This window comes from Salmo salar, unplaced genomic scaffold (assembly GCF_905237065.1).
Source record: "Salmo salar unplaced genomic scaffold, Ssal_v3.1, whole genome shotgun sequence".
Lineage (NCBI taxonomy): Eukaryota > Metazoa > Chordata > Actinopteri > Salmoniformes > Salmonidae > Salmo > Salmo salar.
In genome coordinates this window covers 145001-162500 of record NW_025548188.1, presented here as the reverse complement: position 1 = coordinate 162500, position 17500 = coordinate 145001, and the positions used below count along the sequence as shown (strand labels likewise).

Genomic DNA, 17500 nt, shown 5'->3' with positions numbered 1-17500 from the left:
CTACAGTCTACCTGTCTCTGTGGACGAGACAGTCTGGGGACGACGGACAGAGCTACAGTCTACCTGTCTCTGTGGACCAGAGGTTAACAGACTGCAGAGCTACAGTCTACCTGTCTCTGTGGACTAGAGGTTAACAGACTGCAGAGCTACAGTCTACCTGTCTCTGTGGACTAGAGGTTAACAGGTGACTGCAGAGCTACAGTCTACCTGTCTCTGTGGACTAGAGGTTAACAGGTGGCTGCAGAGCTACAGTCTACCTGTCTCTGTGGACTAGAGGTTAACAGGTGGCTGCAGAGCTACAGTCTACCTGTCTCTGTGGACTAGAGGTTAACAGGCTGCAGAGCTACAGTCTACCTGTCTCTGTGGACTAGAGGTTAACAGACTGCAGAGCTACAGTCTACCTGTCTCTGTGGACTAGAGGTTAACAGACTGCAGAGCTACAGTCTACCTGTCTCTGTGGACCAGAGATTAACAGACTGCAGAGCTACAGTCTACCTGTCTCTGTGGACTAGAGGTTAACAGACTGCAGAGCTACAGTCTACCTGTCTCTGTGGACTAGAGGTTAACAGGTGGCTGCAGAGCTACAGTCTACCTGTCTCTGTGGACTAGAGGTTAACAGACTGCAGAGCTACAGTCTACCTGTCTCTGTGGACCAGAGGTTAACAGGTGACTGCAGAGCTACAGTCTACCTGTCTCTGTGGACTAGAGGTTAACAGACTGCAGAGCTACAGTCTACCTGTCTCTGTGGACTAGAGGTTAACAGACTGCAGAGCTACAGTCTACCTGTCTCTGTGGACTAGAGGTTAACAGACTGCAGAGCTACAGTCTACCTGTCTCTGTGGACTAGAGGTTAACAGGTGGCTGCAGAGCTACAGTCTACCTGTCTCTGTGGACCAGAGGTTAACAGACTGCAGAGCTACAGTCTACCTGTCTCTGTGGACTAGAGGTTAACAGGTGGCTGCAGAGCTACAGTCTACCTGTCTCTGTGGACTAGAGGTTAACAGACTGCAGAGCTACAGTCTACCTGTCTCTGTGGACTAGAGGTTAACAGACTGCAGGGCTACATTCTACCTGTCTCTGTGGACTAGAGGTTAACAGACTGCAGAGCTACAGTCTACCTGTCTCTGTGGACCAGAGGTTAACAGGTGACTGCAGAGCTACAGTCTACCTGTCTCTGTGGACTAGAGGTTAACAGGTGACTGCAGAGCTACAGTCTACCTGTCTCTGTGGACTAGAGGTTAACAGGCTGCAGAGCTACAGTCTACCTGTCTCTGTGGACTAGAGGTTAACAGAGCTACAGTCTACCTGTCTCTGTGGACTAGAGGTTAACAGACTGCAGAGCTACAGTCTACCTGTCTCTGTGGACTAGAGGTTAACAGACTGCAGAGCTACAGTCTACCTGTCTCTGTGGACTAGAGGTTAACAGACTGCAGAGCTACAGTCTACCTGTCTCTGTGGACTAGAGGTTAACAGGTGGCTGCAGAGCTACAGTCTACCTGTCTCTGTGGACTAGAGGTTAACAGACTGCAGAGCTACAGTCTACCTGTCTCTGTGGACTAGAGGTTAACAGGTGGCTGCAGAGCTACAGTCTACCTGTCTCTGTGGACTAGAGGTTAACAGACTGCAGAGCTACAGTCTACCTGTCTCTGTGGACCAGAGGTTAACAGACTGCAGAGCTACAGTCTACCTGTCTCTGTGGACCAGAGGTTAACAGACTGCAGAGCTACAGTCTACCTGTCTCTGTGGACTAGAGGTTAACAGACTGCAGAGCTACAGTCTACCTGTCTCTGTGGACTAGAGGTTAACAGACTGCAGAGCTACAGTCTACCTGTCTCTGTGGACTAGAGGTTAACAGACTGCAGAGCTACAGTCTACCTGTCTCTGTGGACTAGAGGTTAACAGGTGGCTGCAGAGCTACAGTCTACCTGTCTCTGTGGACTAGAGGTTAACAGGCTGCAGAGCTACAGTCTACCTGTCTCTGTGGACGAGACAGTCTGGGGGACGACGGACAGAGATACAGTCTACCTGTCTCTGTGGACGAGACGGTCTGGGGGACGACGGACAGAGCTACAGTCTACCTGTCTCTGTGGACGAGACAGTCTGGGGACGACGGACAGAGCTACAGTCTACCTGTCTCTGTGGACTAGAGGTTAACAGACTGCAGAGCTACAGTCTACCTGTCTCTGTGGACCAGAGGTTAACAGACTGCAGAGCTACAGTCTACCTGTCTCTGTGGACTAGAGGTTAACAGACTGCAGAGCTACAGTCTACCTGTCTCTGTGGACTAGAGGTTAACAGACTGCAGAGCTACAGTCTACCTGTCTCTGTGGACTAGAGGTTAACAGACTGCAGAGCTACAGTCTACCTGTCTCTGTGGACTAGAGGTTAACAGACTGCAGAGCTACAGTCTACCTGTCTCTGTGGACTAGAGGTTAACAGGTGGCTGCAGAGCTACAGTCTACCTGTCTCTGTGGACTAGAGGTTAACAGGCTGCAGAGCTACAGTCTACCTGTCTCTGTGGACGAGACAGTCTGGGGGACGACGGACAGAGATACAGTCTACCTGTCTCTGTGGACCGAGACGGTCTGGGGACGACGGACAGAGCTACAGTCTACCTGTCTCTGTGGACGAGACAGTCTGGGGACGACGGACAGAGCTACAGTCTACCTGTCTCTGTGGACTAGAGGTTAACAGACTGCAGAGCTACAGTCTACCTGTCTCTGTGGACCAGAGGTTAACAGACTGCAGAGCTACAGTCTACCTGTCTCTGTGGACTAGAGGTTAACAGACTGCAGGGCTACAGTCTACCTGTCTCTGTGGACTAGAGATTAACAGAGCTACAGTCTACCTGTCTCTGTGGACTAGAGGTTAACAGACTGCAGGGCTACAGTCTACCTGTCTCTGTGGACTAGAGGTTAACAGACTGCAGAGCTACAGTCTACCTGTCTCTGTGGACTAGAGGTTAACAGACTGCAGAGCTACAGTCTACCTGTCTCTGTGGACTAGAGGTTAACAGGTGACTGCAGGGCTACAGTCTACCTGTCTCTGTGGACTAGAGGTTAACAGACTGCAGAGCTACAGTCTACCTGTCTCTGTGGACTAGAGGTTAACAGACTGCAGAGCTACAGTCTACCTGTCTCTGTGGACTAGAGGTTAACAGACTGCAGAGCTACAGTCTACCTGTCTCTGTGGACTAGAGGTTAACAGACTGCAGAGCTACAGTCTACCTGTCTCTGTGGACTAGAGGTTAACAGACTGCAGAGCTACAGTCTACCTGTCTCTGTGGACTAGAGGTTAACAGACTGCAGAGCTACAGTCTACCTGTCTCTGTGGACTAGAGGTTAACAGACTGCAGAGCTACAGTCTACCTGTCTCTGTGGACTAGAGGTTAACAGACTGCAGAGCTACAGTCTACCTGTCTCTGTGGACTAGAGGTTAACAGGTGACTGCAGAGCTACAGTCTACCTGTCTCTGTGGACTAGAGGTTAACAGGTGACTGCAGAGCTACAGTCTACCTGTCTCTGTGGACTAGAGGTTAACAGGTGGCTGCAGAGCTACAGTCTACCTGTCTCTGTGGACTAGAGGTTAACAGGTGGCTGCAGAGCTACAGTCTACCTGTCTCTGTGGACTAGAGGTTAACAGACTGCAGAGCTACAGTCTACCTGTCTCTGTGGACTAGAGGTTAACAGACTGCAGAGCTACAGTCTACCTGTCTCTGTGGACTAGAGGTTAACAGACTGCAGAGCTACAGTCTACCTGTCTCTGTGGACTAGAGGTTAACAGACTGCAGAGCTACAGTCTACCTGTCTCTGTGGACTAGAGGTTAACAGACTGCAGAGCTACAGTCTACCTGTCTCTGTGGACTAGAGGTTAACAGACTGCAGAGCTACAGTCTACCTGTCTCTGTGGACTAGAGGTTAACAGATGCTGCAGAGCTACAGTCTACCTGTCTCTGTGGACTAGAGGTTAACAGACTGCAGAGCTACAGTCTACCTGTCTCTGTGGACTAGAGGTTAACAGGTGGCTGCAGAGCTACAGTCTACCTGTCTCTGTGGACTAGAGGTTAACAGACTGCAGAGCTACAGTCTACCTGTCTCTGTGGACCAGAGTTTGACCCAGGCGCTTCTCCTGCTGTGTTTGTGACAGAGCCTGCCCCTCCGCGGTCTCTGTACGCCGTGAACGCCACCCACTCCTCGGTGACTCTGCTCTGGAGCGAGGTGGGAGTGGTCGACTTCTACCAGGTGCTCTGTAAACCCACCAACACCGTCAACAAGGAACTCAAGGTAAGAGATGCTCTGGAATGGGACCCTATTCCCTATGTACTGTAGTACGCTGCTATCATCTGGAATGGGACCCTATTCCCTATGTACTGTAATACACTGCTATCATCTGGAATGGGACCCTATTCCCTATGTACTGTAATACACTGCTATGATCTGGAATGGGACCCTATTCCTTATATACTGTAGTACACTGCTATGATCTGGAATGGGACCCTATTCCCTATGTACTGTAGTACACTGCTATGATCTGGAATGGTACCCTATTCCCTATGTACTGTAGTACACTGCTATGATCTGGAATGGTACCCTATTCCTTATGTACTGTAGTACACTGCTACCATCTGGAATGGTACCCTATTCCCTATGTACTGTAGTACACTGCTATGATCTGGAATGGTACCCTATTCCTTATGTACTGTAGTATACTGCTATGATCTGGAATGGTACCCTATTCCCTATGTACTGTAGTACACTGCTATCGTCTGTAATGGCACCCTATTCCCTATGTACTGTAGTACACTGCTATCGTCTGGAATGGTACCCTATTCCCTATGTACTGTAGTACACTGCTATCGTCTGGAATGGGACCCTATTCCTTATGTACTGTAGTACACTGCTATGATCTGGAATGGTACCCTATTCCCTATGTACTGTAGTACACTGCTATCGTCTGGAATGGTACCCTATTCCCTATGTACTGTAGTACACTGCTATGATCTGGAATGGTACCCTATTCCCTATGTACTGTAGTACACTGCTATCGTCTGTAATGGCACCCTATTCCCTATGTACTGTAGTACACTGCTATCGTCTGGAATGGCACCCTATTCCCTATGTACTGTAGTACACTGCTATGATCTGGAATGGGACCCTATTCCCTATGTACTGTAGTACACTGCTATGATCTGGAATGGGACCCTATTCCCTATGTACTGTAGTACACTGCTATGATCTGTAATGGCACCCTATTCCCTATGTACTGTAGTACACTGCTATCGTCTGGAATGGTACCCTATTCCCTATGTACTGTAGTACACTGCTATGATCTGGAATGGCACCCTATTCCCTATGTACTGTAGTACACTGCTATCGTCTGGAATGGGACCCTATTCCCTATGTACTGTAGTACACTGCTATCGTCTGGAATGGTACCCTATTCCCTATGTACTGTAGTACACTGCTATGATCTGGAATGGTACCCTATTCCCTATGTACTGTAGTACACTGCTATGATCTGGAATGGTACCCTATTCCCTATGTACTGTAGTACACTGCTATGATCTGGAATGGGACCCTATTCCCTATGTACTGTAGTACACTGCTATGATCTGGAATGGTACCCTATTCCCTATGTACTGTAGTACACTGCTATGATCTGGAATGGTACCCTATTCCTTATGTACTGTAGTACACTGCTATCGTCTGGAATGGTACCCTATTCCCTATGTACTGTAGTACACTGCTATCGTCTGGAATGGGACCCTATTCCCTATGTACTGTAGTACACTGCTATGATCTGGAATGGTACCCTATTCCCTATGTACTGTAATACACTGCTATGATCTGGAATGGTACCCTATTCCTTATGTACTGTAGTACACTGCTATCGTCTGGAATGGTACCCTATTCCCTATGTACTGTAGTACACTGCTATCGTCTGGAATGGTACCCTATTCCCTATGTACTGTAGTACACTGCTATGATCTGGAATGGTACCCTATTCCTTATGTACTGTAGTACACTGCTATCATCAGGAATGGGACCCTATTCTCTATGTACTGTAGTACACTGCTATGATCTGGAATGGTACCCTATTCCTTATGTACTGTAGTACACTGCTATCATCAGGAATGGGACCCTATTCTCTATGTACTGTAATACACTGCTATGATCTGGAATGGTACCCTATTCCCTATGTACTGTAGTACACTGCTATGATCTGGAATGGTACCCTATTCCCTATGTACTGTAGTACACTGCTATGATCTGGAATGGTACCCTATTCCCTATGTACTGTAGTACACTGCTATCGTCTGTAATGGCACCCTATTCCCTATGTACTGTAGTACACTGCTATCGTCTGGAATGGTACCCTATTCCCTATGTACTGTAGTACACTGCTATCGTCTGGAATGGGACCCTATTCCCTATGTACTGTAGTACACTGCTATGATCTGGAATGGTACCCTATTCCCTATGTACTGTAGTACACTGCTATCGTCTGGAATGGGACCCTATTCCCTATGTACTGTAGTACACTGCTATGATCTGGAATGGTACCCTATTCCCTATGTACTGTAGTACACTGCTATGATCTGGAATGGTACCCTATTCCCTATGTACTGTAGTACACTGCTACCATCTGGAATGGGACCCTATTCCCTATGTACTGTAGTACACTGCTATGATCTGGAATGGGACCCTATTCCCTATGTACTGTAGTACACTGCTATCGTCTGGAATGGCACCCTATTCCCTATGTACTGTAGTACACTGCTATCATCTGGAATGGTACCCTATTCCCTATGTACTGTAGTACACTGCTATCGTCTGTAATGGGACCCTATTCCCTATGTACTGTAATACACTGATAATAGTTGATACAATGTTTCCAGATATGAGTCTCCAACTTCAGCAATTTTTGCAATTCGTTCCAGTCATTGGCAGCAGAGAACTGGAAGGAGAGGCGGCCAAAGGAGGTGTTGGCTTTGGGGGTGACCAGTGAGATATACCTGCTGGAGCGAGTGCTACGAGTGGGTGCTGCTATGGTGACCAGTGAGCTGAGATAAGGCGGAGCTTTACCTAGCAAAGACTTATAGATTACCTGGAGCCAGTGGGTTTGGCGACGATTATGAAGCGAAGGCCAGCCAACGAGAGCGTACAGGTCGCAGTGGTGGGTAGTATATGGGGCTTTGGTGACAAAACGGATGGCACTGTGATAGACTGCATCCAGTTTGTTGAGTAGAGTGTTGGAGGCTATTTTGTAAATGACATCGCCGAAGTCGAGGATCGGTAGGATGGTCAGTTTTACGAGGGTATGTTTCGCAGCGTGAGTGAAGGAGGCTTTGTTGCGAAATAGGAAGCCGATTCTAGATTTAATTTTGGATAGGAGATGCTTAATGTGAGTCTGGAAGGAGAGTTTACAGTCTAACCAGACACCCAGGTATTTGTAGTTGTCCACATATTCTAAGTCAGAACCATCCAGAGTAGTGATGCTGGACGGGCCGAGCAGGTGCGGGCAGTGATCGGTTGAAGAGCATGCATTTAGTTTTACCTGCGTTTTAAGAGCAGTTGGAGGCCACGGAAGGAGAGTTGCATGACATTGAAGCTCGTCTGGAGGTTAGTTAACACAGTGTCCAAAGAAGGGCCAGAAGTATACAGAATGGTGTCGTCTGCGTAGAGGTGGATCAGAGACTCACCAGCAGCAAGAGTGACATCGTTGATATATACAGAGAAGAGAGTCGGACCGAGAATTGAACCCTGTGGCACCCCCATAGAGACTGCCAGAGGTCCGGACAACAGGCCCTCCGATTTGACACACTGAACTCTATCAGAGAAGTAGTCGGTGAACCAGGCGAGGCAGTCATTAGAGAAACCAAGGCTGTCGAGTCTGCCGATAAGAATGCGGTGATTGACAGAGTCGAAAGCCTTGGCCAGGTCGATGAAGACGGCTGCACAGCACTGTCTTTTATCGATGGCAGGTTATGATGTCGTTAAGGACCTTGAGCGTGGCTGAGGTGTCCTTGCAGTATGCTCTCTGTTCTCTCTGCAGGCTCGGGAGCCTCTAACAGCCCAGTCCCATGTGGTGACCGTGTCCAGCTTGTTGCCCTCCTCCTCCTATAACTGCAGTGTGGTCAGTTATAGCTACAGTACGCCCAGCGAGCCAGCCTTCATACACATCTCTACTACAGGTACAGTCAGCCTTCATACACATCTCTACTACAGGTACAGTCAGCCGTCATACACATCTCTACTACAGGTACAGCCAGCCTTCATACACATCTCTACTACAGGTACAGTCAGCCTTCATACACATCTCTACTACAGGTACAGCCAGCCTTCATACACATCTCTACCAGAGGTACAGTCAGCCTTCATACACATCTCTACCAGAGGTACAGTCAGCCTTCATACACATCTCTAATACAGGTACAGTCAGCCTTCATACACATCTCTACTACAGGTACAGTCAGCCTTCATACACATCTCTACTACAGGTACAGCCAGCCTTCATACACATCTCTACCAGAGGTACAGTCAGCCTTCATACACATCTCTACCAGAGGAACAGTCCGCCTTCATACACATCTCTACTACAGGTACAGCCAGCCTTCATACACATCTCTACCAGAGGTACAGTCAGCCTTCATACACATCTCTACTACAGGTACAGCCAGCCTTCATACACATCTCTACTACAGGTACAGCCAGCCTTCATACACATCTCTACTACAGGTACAGTCAGCCTTCATACACTTCTCTACTACAGGTACAGTCAGCCTTCATACACATCTCTACTACAGGTACAGTCAGCCTTCATACACATCTCTACTACAGGTACAGTCAGCCTTCATACACATCTCTACTACAGGTACAGTCAGCCAGCCTTCATACACATCTCTACTACAGGTACAGCCAGCCTTCATACACATCTCTACTACAGGTACAGTCAGCCTTCATACACTTCTCTACTACAGGTACAGTCAGCCTTCATACACATCTCTACTACAGGTACAGCCAGCCTTCATACACATCTCTACTACAGGTACAGTCAGCCTTCATACACATCTCTACTACAGGTACAGTCAGCCTTCATACACATCTCTACTACAGGTACAGTCAGCCTTCATACACATCTCTACCAGAGGTACAGCCAGCCTTCATACACATCTCTACTACAGGTACAGTCAGCCTTCATACACATCTCTACCAGAGGTACAGCCAGCCTTCATACACATCTCTACTACAGGTACAGCCAGCCTTCATACACATCTCTACAACAGGTACAGTCAGCCTTCATACACATCTCTACCAGAGGTACAGCCAGCCTTCATACACATCTCTACCAGAGGTACAGTCAGCCTTCATACCCATCTCTACTACAGGTACAGTCAGCCTTCATACACATCTCTACTACAGGTACAGTCAGCCTTCATACACATCTCTACCAGAGGTACAGTCAGCCTTCATACACATCTCTACTACAGGTACAGTCAGCCTTCATACACATCTCTACCAGAGGAACAGTCCACCTTCATACACATCTCTACTACAGGTACAGCCAGCCTTCATACACATCTCTACCAGAGGTACAGTCAGCCTTCATACACATCTCTACTACAGGTACAGCCAGCCTTCATACACATCTCTACTACAGGTACAGTCAGTCAGCCTTTATACACATCTCTACTACAGGTACAGTCAGCCTTCATACACATCTCTACTACAGGTACAGTCAGCCTTCATACACATCTCTACCAGAGGTACAGTCAGCCTTCATACACATCTCTACTACAGGTACAGTCAGCCTTCATACACATCTCTACCAGAGGTACAGTCAGCCTTCATACACATCTCTACTACAGGTACAGCCAGCCTTCATACACATCTCTACTACAGGTACAGTCAGCCTTCATACACATCTCTACTACAGGTACAGCCAGCCTTCATACACATCTCTACCAGAGGTACAGTCAGCCTTCATACACATCTCTACTACAGGTACAGCCAGCCTTCATACACATCTCTACTACAGGTACAGTCAGCCTTCATACCCATCTCTACTACAGGTACAGCCAGCCTTCATACACATCTCTACTACAGGTACAGTCAGCCTTCATACACATCTCTACTACAGGTACAGCCAGCCTTCATACACATCTCTACTACAGGTACAGTCAGCCTTCATACACATCTCTACTACAGGTACAGTCAGCCTTCATACACATCTCTACTACAGGTACAGTCAGCCTTCATACACATCTCTACTACAGGTACAGTCAGCCTTCATACACATCTCTACCAGAGGTACAGCCAGCCTTCATACACATCTCTACTACAGGTACAGTCAGCCTTCATACACATCTCTACTACAGGTACAGTCAGCCTTCATACACATCTCTACCAGAGGTACAGCCAGCCTTCATACACATCTCTACTACAGGTACAGCCAGCCTTCATACACATCTCTACCAGAGGTACAGTCAGCCTTCATACACATCTCTACTACAGGTACAGTCAGCCTTCATACACATCTCTACTACAGGTACAGCCAGCCTTCATACACATCTCTACTACAGGTACAGTCAGCCTTCATACACATCTCTACTACAGGTACAGTCAGCCTTCATACACATCTCTACTACAGGTACAGTCAGCCTTCATACACATCTCTACTACAGGTACAGCCAGCCTTCATACACATCTCTACTACAGGTACAGTCAGCCTTCATACACATCTCTACTACAGGTACAGCCAGCCTTCATACACATCTCTACTACAGGTACAGCCAGCCTTCATACACATCTCTACTACAGGTACAGCCAGCCTGGGAAAAATCTACAGTTCTTCAGTTTTACACCACAGAACAAGTCTGTTTTCTCGTGGTTTCCTGCCACTCTCTCTCTCTCTCTCTCTCTCTCTCTCTCTCTCTCTCTCTCTCTCTCTCTCTCTCTCTCTCTCTCTCTCTCTCTCTCTCTCTCTCTCTCTCTCTCTCTCTTCTGTGGTTAAATACTGTTCCTGTTTCCCAGAAGGCCAATGTCAGCAGGTTGTAGTGTACCACATCCAATCACTGTGACTCCAAAATACTGAGTTTCAGATCCACATTGCTGTGTCCGCAGGCTGCGTGTATTCCTGTCGTATCATCCTGAATCTGCACTGTGTTTTCCTTCCAGCCAGACGCTGGGATTCATCTCTGCTCTAGCGGTCCTCTGTGATAATATGTTATTGTTGTTCCAGCCAGAGAGATGAATCCCAGCGTCGCTGCCATCTCTGCTCTAGCGGTCCTCTGTGATAATATGTTATTGTTGTTCCAGCCAGAGAGATGAATCCCAGCGTCGCTGCCATCTCTGCTCTAGCGGTCCTCAGTGTCCTCCTTCTCAGCCTGCTGGTCGTCTTCCTACTGATGCTGCGTCAGAAACACCTGGCCAGGTGAGAGAAGGAGGGAGCCGTCCACATAACGGACATACGTTACCCGACGCTAACCTTTCCACAAGATCTGGTTTTTTCAAATAATATTTCATAATATATTTCTGTCTGAAGATTAAGAAAAAATAGAGCTGAACAACAAGTACGCTGGCTCCTCCTCTCTCCCACTGGCTCCTCCTCTCTCTCCCACTGGCTCCTCCTCTCTCTCCCACTGGCTCCTCCTCTCTCCCCCTGGCTCCTCCTCTCTCTCACTGGCTCCTCCTCTCTCTCCCCCTGGCTCCTCCTCTCTCCCACTGGCTCCTCCTCTCTCTCCCTGGCCCCTCCTCTCTCCCCCTGGCTCCTCCTTTCTCCACCTGGCTCCTCCTCTCTCCCACTGGCTCCTCCTCTCTCCTCCTGGCTCCTCCTCTCTCCTCCTGGCTCCTCCTCTCTCCCCCTGGTTCTCCTCTCTCCCCCCTCATTACCCACAGAGCTCCAGGTTAGATCTGTCCAGTGTAGATCTGTCCAGTGTAGATCTGTCCAGTGTAGATCAGGTTAGATCTGTCCAGTGTAGATCTGTCCAGTGTAGATCAGGTCATTACCCACAGAGCCCCAGGTTAGATCTGTCCAGTGTAGATCTGTCCAGTGTAGATCAGGTTAGATCTGTCCAGTGTAGATCTGTCCAGTGTAGATCAGGTTAGATCTGTCCAGTGTAGATCTGTCCAGTGTAGATCAGGTTAGATCTGTCCAGTGTAGATCTGTCCAGTGTAGATCAGGTCATTACCCACAGAGCCCCAGGTTAGATCTGTCCAGCGTAGATCTGTCCAGTGTGGATCTGTCCAGTGTAGATCAGGTTAGATCTGTCCAGCGTAGATCAGGTCATTACCCACAGAGCCCCAGGTTAGATCTGTCCAGCGTAGATCTGTCCAGTGTAGATCTGTCCAGCGTAGATCTGTCCAGTGTAGATCAGGTTAGATCTGTCCAGTGTAGATCTGTCCAGTGTAGATCAGGTTAGATCTGTCCAGTGTAGATCTGTCCAGTGTAGATCAGGTTAGATCTGTCCAGTGTAGATCTGTCCAGTGTAGATCAGGTCATTACCCACAGAGCCCCAGGTTAGATCTGTCCAGCGTAGATCTGTCCAGTGTAGATCTGTCCAGTGTAGATCAGGTTAGATCTGTCCAGCGTAGATCAGGTCATTACCCACAAAGCCCCAGGTTAGATCTGTCCAGCGTAGATCTGTCCAGTGTAGATCTGTCCAGCGTAGATCTGTCCAGTGTAGATCAGGTTAGATCTGTCCAGTGTAGATCTGTCCAGTGTAGATCTGTCCAGTGTAGATCAGGTTAGATCTGTCCAGTGTAGATCTGTCCAGTGTAGATCAGGTTAGATCTGTCCAGCGTAGATCAGGTCATTACCCACAGAGCCCCAGGTTAGATCTGTCCAGCGTAGATCTGTCCAGTGTAGATCTGTCCAGCGTAGATCTGTCCAGTGTAGATCAGGTTAGATCTGTCCAGTGTAGATCTGTCCAGTGTAGATCTGTCCAGTGTAGATCAGGTTAGATCTGTCCAGTGTAGATCTGTCCAGTGTAGATCAGGTTAGATCTGTCCAGTGTAGATCTGTCCAGTGTAGATCTGTCCAGTGTAGATCAGGTTAGATCTGTCCAGCGTAGATCTGTCCAGTGTAGATCTGTCCAGTGTAGATCAGGTTAGATCTGTCTAGTGTAGATCTGTCCAGTGTAGATCTGTCCAGTGTAGATCTGTCCAGCGTAGATCTGTCCAGTGTAGATCTGTCCAGTGTAGATCAGGTTAGATCTGTCCAGCGTAGATCTGTCCAGTGTAGATCTGTCCAGTGTAGATCAGGTTAGATCTGTCCAGTGTAGATCTGTCCAGTGTAGATCAGGTTAGATCTGTCCAGCGTAGATCTGTCCAGTGTAGATCTGTCCAGTGTAGATCTGTCCAGTGTAGATCAGGTTAGATCTGTCCAGCGTAGATCTGTCCAGTGTAGATCTGTCCAGTGTAGATCAGGTTAGATCTGTCCAGTGTAGATCTGTCCAGTGTAGATCAGGTTAGATCTGTCCAGCGTAGATCTGTCCAGTGTAGATCAGGTTAGATCTGTCCAGCGTAGATCTGTCCAGTGTAGATCTGTCCAGCGTAGATCTGTCCAGCGTAGATCTGTCCAGTGTAGATCAGAGCCTTGCAATAGATAGAATACAAATATTTTGGTTTAAAGCATTTTCAATTCCTCTTTATTATTTTAGTCATCAAAACGTTTCACTTCCTCTTTGTATTGTTTTAGTCATCGTGTGTGTAATACAGTAAGTCCGGAGTTATTTTTGTGTTTGTAGCTAACTGCTGTCTTTCCTCCAGGGAGTGCGGAGCAGAAACCTTTGTCAATTTTGCTTCGTTTGAGAGGGACGGCAAACTGCCCTACAACTGGTAGGAATTACCACGTCTCTACCCTGAAACCAGAAACCCAAAACAGCAAGTCTGCTGTCCTCAGTCAACCAGACTATCTGAATGTTCAAATCCATTCATCTAATCCAACTGTCAGACCAGGGAGAGAGAGAGAGAGGCTTCAACTCTGTTTAACACTGGCTAGAGTTAGTAGGAATAACCTTTAATCCAACTGTCAGACCAGGAAGAGAGAGAGAGGCTTCAACTCTGTTTAACACTGGCTAGAGTTAGTAGGAATAACCTTTAATCCAACTATCAGACCAGGGAGAGAGAGAGAGAGAGGCTACAACTCTGTTTAACACTGGCTAGAGTTAGTAGGAATAACCTTTAATCCAACTATCAGACCAGGGAGAGAGAGAGAGAGAGAGGCTTCAACTCTGTTTAACACTGGCTAGAGTTAGTAGGAATAACCTTTACTAGTCAGACCAGGGAGAGAGAGAGAGAGAGAGGCTTCAACTCTGTTTAACACTGGCTAGAGTTAGTAGGAATAACCTTTAATCCAACTATCAGACCAGGGAGAGAGAGAGAGAGAGAGAGGCTTCAACTCTGTTTAACACTGGCTAGAGTTAGTAGGAATAACCTTTACTAGTCAGACCAGGGAGAGAGAGAGAGAGAGAGGCTTCAACTCTGTTTAACACTGGCTAGAGTTAGTAGGAATAACCTTTACTAGTCAGACCAGGGAGAGAGAGAGAGGCTACAACTCTGTTTAACACTGGCTAGAGTTAGTAGGAATAACCTTTAATCCAACTATCAGACCAGGGAGAGAGAGAGAGAGAGGCTTCAACTCTGTTTAACACTGGCTAGAGTTAGTAGGAATAACCTTTACTAGTCAGACCAGGAAGAGAGAGAGAGAGGCTTCAACTCTGTTTAACACTGGCTAGAGTTACTAGGAATAACCTTTACTAGTCAGATCAGGGAGAGAGAGAGAGAGAGAGGCTACAACTCTGTTTAACACTGACTAGAGTTAGTAGGAATAACCTTTACTAGTCAGATCAGGGAGAGAGAGAGAGAGAGAGGCGACAACTCTGTTTAACACTGGCTAGAGTTAGTTGGAATAACCTTTACTAGTCAGACCAGGGAGAGAGAGAGAGAGGCTACAACTCTGTTTAACACTGGCTAGAGTTAGTAGGAATAACCTTTAATCCAACTGTCAGACCAGGAAGAGAGAGAGAGAGGCTTCAACTCTGTTTAACACTGGCTAGAGTTAGTAGGAATAACCTTTACTAGTCAGACCAGGAAGAGAGAGAGAGAGGCTTCAACTCTGTTTAACACTGGCTAGAGTTAGTAGGAATAACCTTTACTAGTCAGACCAGGAAGAGAGAGAGAGAGGCTACAACTCTGTTTAACACTGGCTAGAGTTAGTAGGAATAACCTTTACTAGTCAGACCAGGGAGAGAGAGAGAGAGAGGCTTCAACTCTGTTTAACACTGGCTAGAGTTAGTAGGAATAACCTTTACTAGTCAGACCAGGGAGAGAGAGAGAGGCTACAACTCTGTTTAACACTGGCTAGAGTTAGTAGGAATAACCTTTAATCCAACTATCAGACCAGGGAGAGAGAGAGAGAGAGAGAGGCTTCAACTCTGTTTAACACTGGCTAGAGTTAGTAGGAATAACCTCTAATCCAACTGTCAGACCAGGAAGAGAGAGAGAGGCTACAACTCTGTTTAACACTGGCTAGAGTTAGTAGGAATAACCTTTAATCCAACTGTCAGACCAGGAAGAGAGAGAGAGGGGCTACAACTCTGTTTAACACTGGCTAGAGTTAGTAGGAATAACCTTTAATCCAACTGTCAGACCAGGAAGAGAGAGAGAGAGAGAGGCTACAACTCTGTTTAACACTGGCTAGAGTTAGTAGGAATAACCTTTAATCCAACTATCAGACCAGGGAGAGAGAGAGAGAGAGGCTACAACTCTGTTTAACACTGGCTAGAGTTAGTAGGAATAACCTTTACTAGTCAGATCAGGGAGAGAGAGAGAGAGAGAGAGGCGACAACTCTGTTTAACACTGGCTAGAGTTAGTTGGAATAACCTTTACTAGTCAGACCAGGGAGAGAGAGAGAGAGGCTACAACTCTGTTTAACACTGGCTAGAGTTAGTAGGAATAACCTTTAATCCAACTATCAGACCAGGGAGGGAGAGAGAGGCTACAACTCTGTTTAACACTGGCTAGAGTTAGTAGGAATAACCTTTACTAGTCAGACCAGGGAGAGAGAGAGAGAGGCTACAACTCTGTTTAACACTGGCTAGAGTTAGTAGGAATAACCTTTAATCCAACTATCAGACCAGGGAGAGAGAGAGAGGCTACAACTCTGTTTAACACTGGCTAGAGTTAGTAGGAATAACCTTTACTAGTCAGACCAGGGAGAGAGAGAGAGAGAGAGAGAGGCTACAACTCTGTTTAACACTGGCTAGAGTTAGTAGGAATAACCTTTACTAGTCAGATCAGGGAGAGAGAGAGAGAGAGAGAGAGGCGACAACTCTGTTTAACACTGGCTAGAGTTAGTAGGAATAACCTTTACTAGTCAGACCAGGGAGAGAGAGAGAGAGGCTACAACTCTGTTTAACACTGGCTAGAGTTAGTAGGAATAACCTTTAATCCAACTGTCAGACCAGGGAGAGAGAGAGAGGCTACAACTCTGTTTAACACTGGCTAGAGTTAGTAGGAATAACCTTTAATCCAACTATCAGACCAGGGAGGGAGAGAGAGGCTACAACTCTGTTTAACACTGGCTAGAGTTAGTAGGAATAACCTTTACTAGTCAGACCAGGGAGAGAGAGAGAGGCTACAACTCTGTTTAACACTGGCTAGAGTTAGTAAGAATAACCTTTAATCCAACTGTCAGACCAGGGAGAGAGAGAGAGGCTACAACTCTGTTTAACACTGGCTAGAGTTAGTAGGAATAACCTTTAATCCAACTGTCAGACCAGGGAGAGAGAGAGAGGCTACAACTCTGTTTAACACTGGCTAGAGTTAGTAGGAATAACCTTTAATCCAACTGTCAGACCAGGGAGGGAGAGAGAGAGGCTACAACTCTGTTTAACACTGGCTAGAGTTAGTAAGAATAACCTTTAATCCAACTGTCAGACCAGGGAGAGAGAGAGAGGCTACAACTCTGTTTAACACTGGCTAGAGTTAGTAGGAATAACCTTTAATCCAACTGTCAGACCAGGGAGGGAGAGAGAGAGGCTACAACTCTGTTTAACACTGGCTAGAGTTAGTAGGAATAACCTTTACTAGTCAGATCAGGGAGAGAGAGAGAGAGAGGCGACAACTCTGTTTAACACTGGCTAGAGTTAGTAGGAATAACCTTTACTAGTCAGATCAGGGAGAGAGAGAGAGAGAGAGGCTACAACTCTGTTTAACACTGGCTAGAGTTAGTAGGAATAACCTTTAATCCAACTGTCAGACCAGGGAGAGAGAGAGAGAGGCTACAACTCTGTTTAACACTGGCTAGAGTTAGTCGAAATATATTTTTGATGACAGTGTAGTAAATCTGATCTCAGAGTAACAAAGGGAGAGGCCAGCGTTGCTTCCTCTGTAGGGTGCAATGGGAAGAAATGATTTGGGTTGGAGTTTTTATCTCCTATACACGTTTACTATTTAATGAAACATTTCAACTATGGACAAAACCCTTCAACAATTG

The 17500-nt window shown here is 47.0% G+C and overlaps 1 protein-coding gene across 6 annotated transcripts in view; it reads left to right on the top strand.

Annotated features, from left to right (window-relative positions):
- Nucleotides 1-17500, top strand: part of ptpro (protein tyrosine phosphatase receptor type O) — a 143517-nt gene that overhangs the window by 95744 nt on the left and 30273 nt on the right. For 5 of the 6 annotated variants that reach the window (XM_045712040.1, XM_045712039.1, XM_045712041.1 and 2 more), the window contains 4 exons: nucleotides 4147-4283; nucleotides 8056-8194; nucleotides 11319-11433; nucleotides 13770-13838. In XM_045712040.1, the coding sequence (XP_045567996.1) occupies nucleotides 4147-4283; nucleotides 8056-8194; nucleotides 11319-11433; nucleotides 13770-13838 (460 nt within the window). Of the gene's footprint in view, nucleotides 1-3999; nucleotides 4021-4146; nucleotides 4284-8055; nucleotides 8195-11318; nucleotides 11434-13769; nucleotides 13839-17500 lie in introns of those variants that run through there. The other variant, XM_045712044.1, reaches the window with a different exon arrangement.